Genomic DNA, 14,689 nt, shown 5'->3' on the forward strand with positions numbered 1-14,689 from the left:
AGGATAACTTTACAGAACTTTGCAGTGAGTCACACAACTAAAGGCAAATACGTTATTTGCTAGATGTATGCTGAGTGCCATTACAAACCATGTGATGTTCTCAGGAGAATCAATTCTTTGTCTTTTTGGAAGTAAAGAATGCATGCCAGTGTGAATATGACCAATTCTATAAAAGGCTTCTCCCTAGAGTACCATCACATGATCTGTGATGGGACAACAAAGATAATGAAGCGAATAAGGTCCATTTGACTCTGAACCTTGTAGATTGTATTTTGTACCTACAGTAGGTAGTGTTTAGTGCTAAGCCAGTGTGCAAAGCTGTACTTTACAAAGCGAGACATAATGATATAGCAATATTAATAGCAACTGAGACATTTATTTAATGTAATTATTTACTGCTTAAACAACCAAGAAAACATAAAGTTTTACAACTATTTAATATTTATCATAACCTTCATTTGTCTTTTGGAATAGTTGTAAATTATATCATAATGGAGTTACTGTAAATTGAATTGTTATTCTTAGTCACAAAAAGCACTTACCGGTAACAGACAATAATGTTGGTTGACAATCGCTTTGAAAATAAAGTATTGTTGTTATAATAAAAATACAGTGCAATGTTTTTCTATTAAATCAAAAGCCACATGCAAAACTTCTCAGCTCATTTAGATGACATTAAAAAAAATGGCCAAAATCATCACTTACGATAGTTTTGCATAAAACCCTTCAATTATAATCATCATCATCATCATCATTGTGGCAGCTAGACGGTCACAGAATGCTACAATGGAACCATTAGTCAAAAAGATTAAACACCAACAAAGGAATAAGATATTATTGTCTACCACATTACAGTACCAAATGAAGCCCCCATGGGGCTGCCAAGCATCATGTTCCATTGAATGCATTAATAATTATTTATACAATGTGCAGTTCCAGAAAATATCCATACTCCCTCTACAGAAGGTTTTTTTGTTTTAGCGTCTAAGACCCCCCTTCCCTTCCCACTAAGAATTTCTGATGACCTTCCATGGGGTGGGTATGGATTTTTTCAGGAATCGACAATAATGACTGTTGTACTGCAAAACTTTCATAAAACACTATCCAATGGATAAAATGTACTCCAACGAAGTTTACTTATTATTTGTTTTATCCCCAGAATAGTAACCTATCTGCTGTAATATTAATGCAGCAAACAGGTTACCATTTTGAGGATGAAATGAAAGTTATCAACTCTTTGAACAGCTAGGACTGCTTATTTAATCTTTGTTCAGTTGTAGCCAACTTTTCTTCCCTTTTTTGCTGTTACAGGACAAACCATTTCCAAATCTTGCAACATTAATGAAGTACTTTGTCAAAAGCCAAGAAAAAGATATTGTCTTGTTACCAGTATTAAATGAGGAACAAGAAGGCACCACAGGTGACAATAAACAGTCTTTGTCAACTAGGTGATTTGCATGAACAGTTGACCTGGTAGCCCAGAGGGGAAATTAAGGGAAGGGGGGGTGGGGTGGAGTGGAGTGGGAGGGGAGGGAGGGGCTACTATGTGAAAGTGATGTCAGTGCTTGGAGGAAATTTTGTAAGAAAACCTTACAAGTCCAAAAACTTCCTTCTATGGCCTCATTTCAAGTTCATTTCCACCCTTAGAGGTGTCAATTCTAACAGTCTAGTAGTTAACCCTTTGAACCCCAACATCGTGTATAAGTTTAGCAGTATTATTATTCACCAAAATGGAGGTAGATAGTACATTGTCTGGGAGGTAAATATGTACTATTCAGCAAAACTGAGGTGACTAGTTGTTTTAGTATATACGTGTTATTGACCTTGGAAGCATGAGGTCAAGATGGCTGGAAGTTGGCCTCGTTCTTTTTTTACGTTTTTATGGACCCAGACGAAGTCAAGGTCCATAAAAACGCAAAGAAAGAACAAGGCCAATATCCAGCCATCTTGACCGAACAAATGTGGTCAATAAAGGATTTATTATATGGCTTTACCTTTAAGTTAAAACTACAACAACAAACCAAAACAGGACGTGAAACTGCTCTGCTCGGAAAGAAATTCTTCGTAGTTGTCCAGGGCAAGATTTATTTTCAGTACATTTTTGGATGAGCACATAATCGTGGAAAACAAGGAATCCTAAATTATCTTAAGGCTCTAACTTTATAATGGCTTAAAGGAAGTATACAATTATTGAGAACAAAAAATTTAGATTTTTGCAAGAACGGGAAGATTTGAATAGAATCCGGCAAACTCGCCATTTTCAGCCAATCGCGCGGTGGTGTAAATAACAAACATTTTTACACAGTTTTCAGCTTCTAATCATTAATTCTTGAATGAAACAATAGATTTTGAAATTATATGCAAACATAAGCCAAAAAATAGAGCGGGTAACTCAGAAAACTGGGTGAAACTTTGATAAGATCTTGATGTTTATAACAAGCAAGACGCGGCTGAATTAAAAACGAGAGCTTCTTCGGTGAACTTGAGAAAAACACTTTTCTGAACTGCTCTAAACACACAACTTTCACTGCGCTATGATTTAAATTCAGTCATTGCAAACCCAGAGAACTAATCAATTTGGCACTCGACTTGAGACAATGCGTTTTACAAAATCAATCTATCTAAAATACTACACACAGAGCAACTCACAGATTCAACTCACATTCATTGTAGCTGAAACAAAATTTTCACTTCTCCAGGACGATTCCAGTCTGTTTCCTTTCCTTTAGGTAAATGTTGAGAATTTACTGAACGGATTTAGTGAGCATTTCCCCCCAGAACAACGAGAAAATCAAAGAAAAAATTGCATTGTTGCTTGGGATTAAACTTTTGATGCCAAGTGGACGGGCAACGGGCATTCCCTAGCGGGCAAGATAGCTCCATCTTGCCCGCTCGGGTAGCCAATCACTGTGCAGGATTTGACTTATCTTGCCCGCTCGCGGAGCCAGCCATATAATAAAACAAATTATTATACATGTACCAAACCAGTTGATAGTCAGCCCTAATCCACTGTTCAGAAAAGGGCAGCAGCTGTTCATTGTGACCACAATACCCTGTGAACCTAACTGTGCATTTTTATGAGCGTTTTGGGGGGTTTTGCGTATACTAAGAAATAGGTAAAATGTACCAGTTGCCACCTTTTTCGGTAGGGTTGATTAGTCAGTTAATTTCTGACAAACTAACAAAGAAATTCAGCACAGTGCTGGAAAGTGAATAGAAAATACTATCCATCAGGTATGACTTACCTGTGAACACACTTACAGTCATCATACTTGTATCTATTTTTCCTACAACACACAGGTGCAACTGCAAGTCCAAGCGCCAGTCCAACCAGTCAAACCATTCAGCAAGAAAGTTATGAGATGATGAATCGTAAGTGTAATATTCAGGGGTTTCAATTAAGTTTTGAAGTAGGGGGCACCTACATGTATAGGAGAGTAGCTGGGCAGAAAATTAAGTGAATTTCTTTATGTTCAGTTTGAAAGTAGGCGGGTACTGACTCTTGTCTATCCTGGTACTGGTACCCGGGTCCCGCCTTCTAATGAGAACCCTGAATATTGTTGAGAACGTACCAAATGTTACCATAAAGTTCTAAGCGGCCTTTGCTTCTTTTCAGTGGTGGTGGTGGGGGGTGTTATGGGGGGGGGGGGGTGTTGGGGTTATTGCTGTGAGGGGTTCTATCCCTCCTTTCAGGGAGCTAAAATTTGTACACTCTCTGAGTGATTCATCTGAAGAGGAAAGTCATGACAGCTGCTAACAGTTGAAAACATATGAAAAGTTTTGTTTTTGGCTGGCTAAGGAACAAAAGAATCGGAAAATGCTTGCATACTACTGGCAGCCTGGGTGTTAGTCTGTCGGGGGTTGGTTTAGCATGGCTCCCAATTGTGTGTGAGAATTTTTTATATAAAAGGTAAATACATACCTCTTACTAGCCAAGTTTGAAGTCTGTACTGTAAGTTCATACAAGTTTTTTCCCATTGAATTATGGCCCAAGTGCAAAATGAGCAGGCCATCCATAAATCAACAGGAAAAACAAGGATCTGTAACTTACAGTATGGACCAAGAAAACAAGGCTAGTAAGAGATTTATTATATCTCTGAGGTTAATCGGGCGCGCGGGAAAGGAAACTTTCATATTTAGCGAGCCGTACAGTGAAATATGGCCTACAAAATTGACCAAATCACACCACGCATACTAACTGAGAGATATAATAAAATATGTTGTTTTTAAGGAAATCATCTTTGCCTTTAGTGCTCAGTCTTCATCTATGGAAATTTATAAATCACATTAGATTATGTGGTTGCTTTGGGTGTATTTTACCCTGTAACCAATTTTTATATGAAGAAAAAATGCTGAAAAATTAACTTAAGGCAATTTCTCATAATATTATAGCTAAACCCTATCCAGACTGGGGGAGGGGGTATTCTACCCGTGGCAACTTTGAACCTGAATAACTTTGAAATATTTCCAAGGCACTTTCCTGAAGTTTTGGGAAAATCCAAGATGGCTGCCATTTGGCAAATAAATTATAATTTATTCATTAATTATTATGATGCAATTACCACATAATTCATTGCAGACATGAATATCTTTGCACATACTATTTATAAGTTCCTAGAGTCTTTTTCATAGCTTTAAACAGTCACCATCCCAGAAGATGATAAAAAGCCTGCTTTAGCTAGATAGGGTTAAAGTGTTGTCTCCCCTGTTTCCTCTGAGATCATAATTTAAACTAAAGCTTCCTACTTGTCAAACATGTTACATTTGTAATCATTGGCAAGTAGTCATACATGTCGAAGAATTGAGCACCTTTCCCAACCTATTTAGAGGTTGTTAATTTGCCTGTAATGTCATATTTTCTTTTCTTGTCAACTACAGTTGTTGTCTTCTAGTTTCCATCTAGTAATTATTATTATCCGGCTAGCTTGCTATCAACCTGCCTGTTGCTTAGTTGCTAGATTACACTGTTGTGCAGAAGTTCAACTTCTGTGAGGGAATCAGTTTTTCTTTACTTCTCCATGCTTGTGACAAAAAGGGCTGTTGCTTGCTTGTTTTAAGTTTAACACTGATTGCTCTTTTCCCTATTGCCTCTCCTTGTTTTATTTTCTCGTCCCTATTGTTTGTCTTTGTTGTCTTTAGTATTGTAAGTTATTCGGTGATTCTTTGATTTAAGCATGAATTTGTATTCTAAAGTATATGTAACTGCATTTATATTTTGTATTTGTATCTTGTAATATTGTATTCTAAATCTAAATCTTAATACATAATGTCCGCAAAATCGTATGGGACATCATGCCAACTCTATTATGTCTATGTTCAATAAAGTTATTATTAAAAAAATAATAATTACAGAGGGCTGGGATTCCACATCAGCATAGCCAATCACTGTGGCCCATGTAAAAACTGTTAGAGCTCAACTTCTATAAACTACTATACTAAAAGGCAGACAGGCTGAACTACAAGCAGTGTTTTAAGAAGAAACCAGTAAGTTTACAGGGCGTTCATGATCTTCTCTTTTAGAGCGCCCCCCAGCAGTAGGATGCGAAGACATAACATTCACAGAGAGTGCAAGCGGAACTACATCACGTAAGTTGTAAAAGATTATTTTTATTAGCATGTTTCATCTTAGTTTTGAGTCCCTGTAAGGGTACATTGTGACAAGCCATAATAAATCCATGTGAAGAAAATTAGAAAGAGGCCTTTAATGGTGGGTATTCTCAACTGTGGAGTCTTTTTTGGAAACAAAAACCAGTGCAAAAGAAAACCAAGTCGTTTGGTGCTGTTTGGATCTCAACAATATTTGAATGGTTCTAAGTCTTGCAGTTATACATACAAATGTGTATGTCACTGGACAAAAGTTTAGCAAGGACATGCCAGCTGTCAGAAATTGCTGCATAACAAGTTTTTGAATTTAGGCAGCCGGCATGTACATCTCCTAACATGATAGCTCATGTGTTGTTAGTCATGTCTTGAGTTTTATCTTACCAACTATATCTCTTGTTATTTCCTCCAGCAAAACCCCCTCATGGCTATGAAAACCTTCCCAATAAGCCAAAAGGTTTGGATTTTATTCATTTTATTGTGATTCATGGCATTTTGATCATGATTCTCTAGAAGGGGTTAATAGTGGAATGTCTTATACCAGACTTGTCAAACACATTAATAATAAATAATTCATGAAGAGAATTTAACAAAAGGAATCACTACCGCGAAGGAGGGTTGGAAAAATATTGTGATCTTAATTATCATGAAATTTGGTAATTTGGTGAACTTTTGCTGTGAATTTCTCCAAAAATTATTAATAGTTTGAGAAGCTATATCAAACACTTGAAAGAAAGTTTCATTCAATTTCCAAACACCTTGAAGTTGGTTAATAAGACTCGGCTCCGTCTCGGGTTTTTTTCTTTTTTTTTTTTTTTTTTCAACCCAGTTCTTGTTGTTTGGAAATTGGATGAAACACTCTTGCTGGAGTTTGATATATTACAATCAATAGTTCTGTAGGATAGGGATGATAATTACTGTAGTTACTGTAATACTGTAAAGTTTGCAAAGAAGAGCAAGCCCCTTAATTTAGGGATTAACTTTGTAAGTAAATCCCTTTAACCCCTAATATGAAAGAGCAAATTCCCTTATCTTGTTCCCATACTTTTCTTACAAAAGTACTGTGGAGAAGTTATTAAAATATCAAGAACATTCGCCTTGGGTGATCATATCCTTAATTTCCTTGACCACAGGGGTTGAAAAGCATTGATATTACAAGGAGAAATTTAATGCTGATGACTGTTAGGGTTTAAAGCGTTAAAATAAAGGACCTGTAATTATTACTTTTGAAACTTTGCTGAACAGTAGTTTATGATTCTCTCCTTTTCTATTTTTCTATTTATTATAATTTTTTTTTTCAGTTCAACCACCCTCATTAAAGAGTCGAATGACAGAACCTGTACTACCTACATATAAATATGAGAACTTGCCACCCAAAGGTCTGTTGAAAACTGTTTTTGTCTTCCAAAAAAAATGTTGCCCACAATCAGAGGTTTTTTTTTTTTTTTTTTTTTTTCAAACAAAGTACAAAGCAGCGGATTAAACATGGAGTAACGTTTCCTGAAGGAATTCAATGCCTCATGGAAGAACTCCAGTGAATGTGAGCTAAAACCACAAAAAGCAATCTGAAGTGCAAAATTTTAGCAGGGCTGTCAACTCCAGATTTTGAACCGTATCTCCCGGTCTCCCGATTTATGTCTGTAATCTCCAGATTTTGAACCGTGTTTTCCGGTCTTCAGATTTATGTCTGTAATCTGCCTGATAATTGCCAAAGTTTGCTATTTGTCATAGACTCGACTTTCTGAGAATAAAATCTGAAAGGTTTAGCATTGCTGGCTGGGAAGTCATATTCTCCATATTTGAAGATGTGGAAGGTTGACAGCCCTGATTTAGGTTGATTATGCCCTCAGCCTTTCATTATTAAAGGAATGAGGGCATAAGTCTCTTATGTCAAATTTTTACTTTGCTTTGGGGAGAAAAAACAGAGTGATGTTCATATATTAAACTGAAGGTTATATGCAAAAATTCAGTCACTTGAAAAATTGACCTAAAATTCAACACAGGAGAGTTATGCTATTAGCCCCTCAATTTGTTGAAGGAAGCCTCCACTCTTGAAATAAATTAACGTTAAATTGTTGAAAATACAATCTAATTTCAAATTTCGTTGGAAAACATGGAAATAGTATTTCTGGCGGTCGCACAAAACAGAATTTGATTATCGCCTATTTTTCATTTTAAATTTCCCAGGCACCGCCATCTTGGATTTCTTGATGTAAAACGGTTGCTCAATTGTTTCACACAAAAGAACTTCTGCTTACTGACAATAGCGGCAACCATATGACGTCATAAAATCCAAAATGGCGGCGCCCGGGAAATTTAAAATCCAAAACAGGCGATAATCATATCTAATTTCTAGCACACTTAAATGTCATTTCTGCTATTTAAAGTAAAATTTAGAATTTAGGAACTATGTCCAACAATTCACGGTCAATTTGTTGTTGGAGTGGAGGTTCCCTTTAAAAATAGCTTTCTTTATTTTTAATAACTTACAGCTTTAAAGACAGTTTAGTACTTCTGTCATTTTTAAAATTTTAAAAATAGTGCTGATAGAAATGTTCAACAGACTGAGCGCAAAACATTTCCCAAAATCTTTGGACAAAAGTTAGGAGTCTTGGACCAAAAACAGAAATTTTTGGCCAGTCATAGTGACTCTAAAAATAGGTGACACTGCCCCTTTATGCGTGCATGTGCACGCAGAAAAATTTAGTCACTTATGGGATATTACATGTATATGAAAAATACCACTTGCATAACTAGACAGCAGCATTTATTTTGCAGCTCAGCCACCAGTGGGCAGGAGACCTTCGCCTTTGCCTGGTATTCCCGACTCTTATGAAAGAATGGCAGCTAATGGTTTGTAAATCTTACCTTCTTTTATAAAGTGAACAGTGTACAACTTGCATTGCACAGGGGTGGGTTATATGATGCACAAAAATCTTAAAGGCAGCTTGATTTTCCAAGCCAATGTAGATGCATGGAAGACTAATTGCTACCCACACATATTTGGATATCCCCACATGCCTTGTCAATCCTCCATTTTCTGTACTTGATCATCATGGTGCAAGTGAGTGATCAGATGTGCATGTAGATCCCCAAAAGTTTCTGGACCCAAAAATCACATCATCTTTCATGGTTGGATGTCATTTCAACTGAAAATTGCCTGCAGTGAAAACAATTCCTATGAACATGTGACTTATCATGAGACAGAGTACAAGGGACAATGGCAATTTTTCCACAAAAAAACCCTTAAAATTTTCAATTTATCACAATGTTTCGAACTTTATATCTGTGAATTCTCAAAAACCTGAAAGTGGTCAGATGACCCTTGAAAAGCAAAAAGGAAGTTTTTTTTTTTTTTTTTTTTTTTGAACCAGAGGTCCCAGGCTTCCTGGTCTGTATTGGCAAAATGTTGGTCTTGTTCTTTTTCTTTTTCTGCAAGGTTATGGGCCTTAGCTTAAGACAATCAGTGGGCCTCTAAATCTGTTTATAAGATTTTTTTAATTAGGTAAATAGTTTTCTAGTCTGGGTTGCAAGCCTTCTTGTTACCATCGGCAGCAGACAATGTTTAGATATGACTGTTGGCAAAATTGAAAATGACTTTGAATGTGGTTTTGTTAAACACCGTCTGAACTGTCTTTTAATAACTGACCCTGTGTGTTTATTTTGCAGCTCAGCCACCAGTGGGCAGAAGACCTTCGCCTTTGCCTGGCAATCCCGACTCTTATGAGAGAATGGCAGCTAACGGTTTGTGAATCTTACCTTTTTTAAATAAAATGAACAGTGTACAACTTGCATTGCACAGGGGTGGGTTATATGATGCACAAAAATCTTAAAGGCTGCTTGATTTTTCAAGCCAATGTAGATGCATGGAAGACTAATTGCTACCCACACATATTTGGATATCCCCACATGTCTTGTCAATCCTCGATTTTCTTTACTTGATCATCTTGGTGCAAATGAGTGATCAGATATGCATGTAGATCCTCAAAAGTTTCTGGACCCAAAAATAACATCATCTTTCATAGTTGGATGTCATTTCAACTGAAAATTGCCTGCAATGAAAACAATTCCTCTGAACATGCGACTTATCATGAGACAGAGTACAAGGGACAGTGGCAATTTTTTCACAAAAAAAAAACCCTTATTAATAAATAATTTTTCAATTTATCTCAATGTTTTGAACTTTATCTCTGTGAATTCTCAAAAACCTGAAAGTGGTCAGATGACCCTTGAAAAGCAAAAAGGAAGCTTATTTTTTGAACTAGAGGTCCCAGGCTTCCTGGTCTGTATTGGCAAGATATCGGTCTCGTTCTTTTTCTGCAAGGTTATGGACCATGCCTTTTGCTCAGTCGGTAAACTTGCAATAAAAGAACATCACCAGTATTCTGCCAATACAGACTTCAAATACATGTTTCGTAACATGATTTGTATTGAGCAATTATTCCTCCAGTATCGTTGGATATGAGATGATAGATAGCCAAAGAGGGTTTGAGTTGGCTATAATGATTTCATATCCAACAAACGTGAGTGGAATAATAATATTGTTTTATTTAAAACAGCCCAGAAATATCGGTAGATCTTGCTGATTTCACTTTGCAAGAACAACCAGAAAACAATTTAATGGCCGTTGTTTCTCTGGCATGGTATAATGGGTCATATCCCATGGCCGCTAAGCCAATCAAAACACTGTAATTGCATTATCCAATGATCACGTTTTAATAATTCTCTATATTACATTTATGCTACACTAGGGTGTCCCAAAAATTCAAGTTTTGATGAGCCCCCCACTTTGCCACCAAGAAGACCTGCAAACCAGTCTGGGCATGGATATGAAAATCTCCCTGAAAAAGCATTGCCTCCAAGAGAACCCACGGGTGAGGGGTATGTAAATTTACCACAAAAGGCTGAGAGATCACTCAGTGACCCTCCTGAGCTGCCAGCCAGAAGTCCAAGACACAATCATCTTGGTTATGAAAATGTGCCATCAAATAGCAGGTCCTTACCGCCAGGCTATCAGAATATTCCATCACAAGGTATGCTCAATGTGTCGTGTCCTTGATGGCATTTTATGTAATATATCAATCAAACACGAGAAAGTGTGTTTCATCAGATATCCAAACACTGACACAGATTGAATAAACGAGGCGCAGCCGAGTTTTTTTTAAACGACTTCGAGGTGGTTGGATATCTGATGAAACACACCTTTGAATGTTTGATATGGCTTCGTAAATGATCAATAATTCTTGGAGAAATTCAAGGCTAAGTTGGCAAAATGTTATGGTAATTAGGAACACATATCCAAACCAGGGTCACAGGAGTGATTTTCTTTGTTACTTTGTTTTCTCTTGATGAATTATTAATGAGTTTGAGAAGCTCCAAGCAGTCACGTTAAAAGTCAACGTCTCAAATGTTTTTGTTTATTTTTTGTTTTGCAAAATATTGAGAAGCAAACATTGATACATGGAAGATCTGTTCTGTACCTTAATTTTGGTCGTCACACTGCAGGTTTTTATCCACAGACTCAAAACTTAGAGCCACCTTGTACAGCATGACAACAGCACCACAGGAAAGTACTGCTCAGTAGCTTTCAAGCTTTCATTTGAATGGTGACACTTTAGGATTTCATCCACAGACTCAAAAGTTAGAACCAACTTGTACAGCATAATAAACAGAACCACAGGAAAGTACAGCTTAGTAGCGTTCAAGCTTTCATTTGAATGGTCACACTTTAGGATTTCATCCACAGACTCAAAAGTTAGAACCATTCTGTACAGCAAAATAAACAGCACCACAGGAAAGGAATGCTAAGTAGCTTCTATTTTTTTTATTTGAAAGACCAAAGTTATGGAGCTCATCTACAGACTTAAAGAGATTAAATTTAAAAATCCATTTTTTGGTTCAAGGTTAATTTCTGGAGGGAAATGGTTGAGAAGAAATTGCCTTGTTAAGACTGTTGACAGCTTGAAAGTACAGTTGCCACGTGGCTTAGCAATATTGCCAGCAGTTAAGGCCTTTAATCAGCGAAAGGTGGAATTGGAAGCTGCAAGAATTTGATTAGACTACATTGCATGCGTTTGTAGGCTTCACCAATGAACAAGGCGTACATCGCTCTTTTGGCCAAAAGTCATTTACTGTAGTTCATGCTAAAGTCAGTCTTAAGATTCTGCTCAGCGTATACGGCCTGAAAGGTAACAATGTACTGTTTATGTTCCTTGGACAGCACACGGTCGCCATTCTCATGGAAGTATGAGGGCTCCATCACCTCCTGGGCGTGGTCCACCTCCTCCAATGAAGCGAGCAACAACATTGCCGGCTCACATTATAGAGAATACTTTGGGGAAGATGAACATAGACGAGGGACCGTATTAGGATAATTATATTCACACTATACCAGATACATTCGGTGCCAGTACAGAAAACAATCTTCTATATACAAAACGGAGAAGCTGGGCACAAGGTAGTTTGGTTCATGGCATAGCAAATCCGTGAAAGACATTTGAATAGTGCGCCGATCTGTTGATCCATAGGAGAGTGTTACACTTTCACGATCTTAGCAGTACGGGTACTCCAGCACAAAGTCTTGTTGAAATCAGTATTTTATACGTGGACAAAAGCTAACTTAAACATAGCCTTAACCCTTTCAGTCCTAATATCAACAAGCATAATCTCCTTACCTTTCCCCAGATATTTCTTATGAATCTAGTTTGAAGAATTGTTAAAAAATCAAGACCTTCGATCTTGTAAGGAGAAATCAGTTGCTTGTCACGATTGGGACTTCGGATTTAAGGTTGTGTTACTCTAAGCACTGTGACGTTTCATGACAAACTTCCAGGAAACATGGGACACTGTGCACTGCTCTAAAAGTTTGTTGCAGCATTGCCACAATCGTTGTTAGAGGCAGAACTGACGCTGCCTGGTTCTACCTGGCAATAGAGCAAATTTGTAAAACAGTTTGTTATGTACAAAGCGGTGTTTAAAGAGACAGTTAGGCTAACCAGAAAACAAGTTCCGATGCAACTTGTCGCAGAGTTGCAGAGACTTAGTAATACACACAATTTAAATTTGCATAGCCTGTGGGGCAGGTACAAGGAGGGAGAGGGGACAGGAATTCGCACGCAAAGAGTATTGGAAGGTAACAGAAGATTGTTAAATTCTCTTCTCCCTGACCTTTCCCTAGGTGCCAGATGGGCTAAAATTGTAATTCGCTGAACAAAACGACAGGATTCCTTTAAAACCGGTTGATTGTTCAAAAGAGGAAAGAGCACTATATCATGGCTCTTGTTAGAACACTGCTTTTAAAATGTTGACTACTTGTACAAGCCAACAGTTGCATTGTTTATCTTTTAAAGTAACACTGTGCTCAGAATTTTGTAGTATTTAATAAGACTGTGGGGTGAAGAAATTGTTCTGAGCCTGCCTGAGGAGGTGGGGGGGGGGGGGGGGTTGTGGCTTCCTCTGAACCTGACCCGGATAACGGTCAGAAATTTCAAAGCAACCCATACAAAGTAATTTGTGGGCGTAGCTCAATTAAGTTTTACCTATAAGAGATACCAACGGAGTAAATAAACTTAATAACTTTAATGTTGGCCTTTCGCAAACATGACGGCGATGGAAACGAGAACCTCAAAAACCAAAAGCTTGCGTTAAAAATGTTGAGAACATTGCTTTGACGTCTTCTGCAAAACAGCAACTAGAAATGACCACATGAAGTTTTAAAGAGAAGTGGACTCATGGCGGTGAATTTTCCTTTCTCTTTCAGAACTTATAATGCCGTTACTATGTTAATACCACAAAGTAGATGAGATAACATTAATATGTATTTCTTAGTGACGTTCTCGTTGGTGTTGCCGTCATGGTTGGACGTTTGGCCAGAATAACATATCTGGGATGTGATCGGCCTGTCGGAAAGAGTTGGTTCCTCTTAGGGTGAAAATGAATTTTAACGACACCAACAAGGTCCGACTCTGGGACTGATTCTGACACCTCCCCTAGGATTATATTGCTTTGCTGTCATTTTGAGGTGAATTAACTATGTAGATAGAAAATAATGTAGTCACATTTGTAGCAGACGTTTCATTATTCCAATAAATCAATAGGTCATTTACGAGTTGCTTGGAACCTCATTATGAAAGCCAGGCTTCGTGCATAGTTTTACGAAAATTATTTTTCATTCATATGCAAACAAACTAAGTTTCAAATGAAAACTTTGCACTTAGCCTCGCTTTCGAAATGAGGCTCAAAGCAGCTCAGAAATGGCCTATTGGAGAGGTTAGCGCTTAAACCTCGTTATGAAAGCGAGGTTACGATCAAAGGTTTTTTTATGAAATTAGTTTTCATTCATATTCAAACAAAACTAATTTTCATATGAAAAACTTTGCATGGAGGCTCATTTTCATAATAAGGTCCAAAGCAACTCGAAAATGGCCTACTGTTGAGTGATTCAAACTCTTGATGACCGTTTAAGGGCTCTTCAAAAGGCAGATAGTCTTCTAGGTTGTAAAGTTTATGTGGTTGTCCAGATTCTTCATACACCACCTGTACTTTAGAATTCAAGTAACGCTTTTTAGAAAATTGTAAAAATAACAAAAGTAGTAATAAACAGAAACTATATGTAACGAATCTTTAAAATGATTGTAATTCTTTCCTTTGCAGTGGTCCATTTCTAGATCATTTCGTGCCTTCGATATATTAAGGTTCTAGCTTGGCAACGAGGCTTTGGGGAATAAAACAAAATAAATTATTCATCCCTGAGCCACAATGGAATTTTCCTTAGCCTCGTAGCCAGGGCAACTACGAATTTTAATATTTTCGGGGTCGAAATTGGGCTATCGACATTCAATAAAAATTCAATGCTATCAACCTTCGCAATATGCCACCATCTTGAAGCGGAGAAAGCTCTAGGCACGAGGTTGTGAGTGCTATTATTATCGCCTGCCTCGCGATTGGTTTGGATTTCATGACGTCATAAGGTCACTAGAACAGACACGGCCTATTCACGCGTTTAATTACGGACCACATTTCAGTTGCAAATTTTTTTTTTTCACATTTTCAACATGGTCATCTTGGCCGTACGAAAGTAACACAACCC

At 37.4% G+C, this 14,689-nt stretch overlaps 1 protein-coding gene across 2 annotated transcripts in view; it reads left to right on the forward strand.

Annotated features, from left to right (window-relative positions):
- Nucleotides 1–14,229, forward strand: part of LOC146456151 (uncharacterized) — a 29,714-nt gene extending 15,485 nt beyond the window's left edge. The window contains exons 10-18 of one of the 2 annotated variants that reach the window (XM_085093293.1): nucleotides 1,312–1,420; nucleotides 3,301–3,372; nucleotides 5,521–5,586; nucleotides 6,014–6,058; nucleotides 6,903–6,980; nucleotides 8,380–8,454; nucleotides 9,271–9,345; nucleotides 10,353–10,634; nucleotides 11,822–14,229. In XM_085093293.1, coding sequence (XP_084949419.1) covers nucleotides 1,312–1,420; nucleotides 3,301–3,372; nucleotides 5,521–5,586; nucleotides 6,014–6,058; nucleotides 6,903–6,980; nucleotides 8,380–8,454; nucleotides 9,271–9,345; nucleotides 10,353–10,634; nucleotides 11,822–11,970 — 951 coding nt within the window. In that variant the 3' untranslated portion in view covers nucleotides 11,971–14,229. The remainder of the gene's footprint in view (nucleotides 1–1,311; nucleotides 1,421–3,300; nucleotides 3,373–5,520; nucleotides 5,587–6,013; nucleotides 6,059–6,902; nucleotides 6,981–8,379; nucleotides 8,455–9,270; nucleotides 9,346–10,352; nucleotides 10,635–11,821) is intronic. The other variant, XM_085093294.1, reaches the window with a different exon arrangement.
- The last annotated feature ends 460 nt before the right edge of the window (nucleotides 14,230–14,689 follow it).

This window comes from Pavona decussata, unplaced genomic scaffold (genome assembly GCF_977016875.1).
Source record: "Pavona decussata unplaced genomic scaffold, jaPavDecu1.1 SCAFFOLD_260, whole genome shotgun sequence".
NCBI lineage: Eukaryota > Metazoa > Cnidaria > Anthozoa > Scleractinia > Agariciidae > Pavona > Pavona decussata.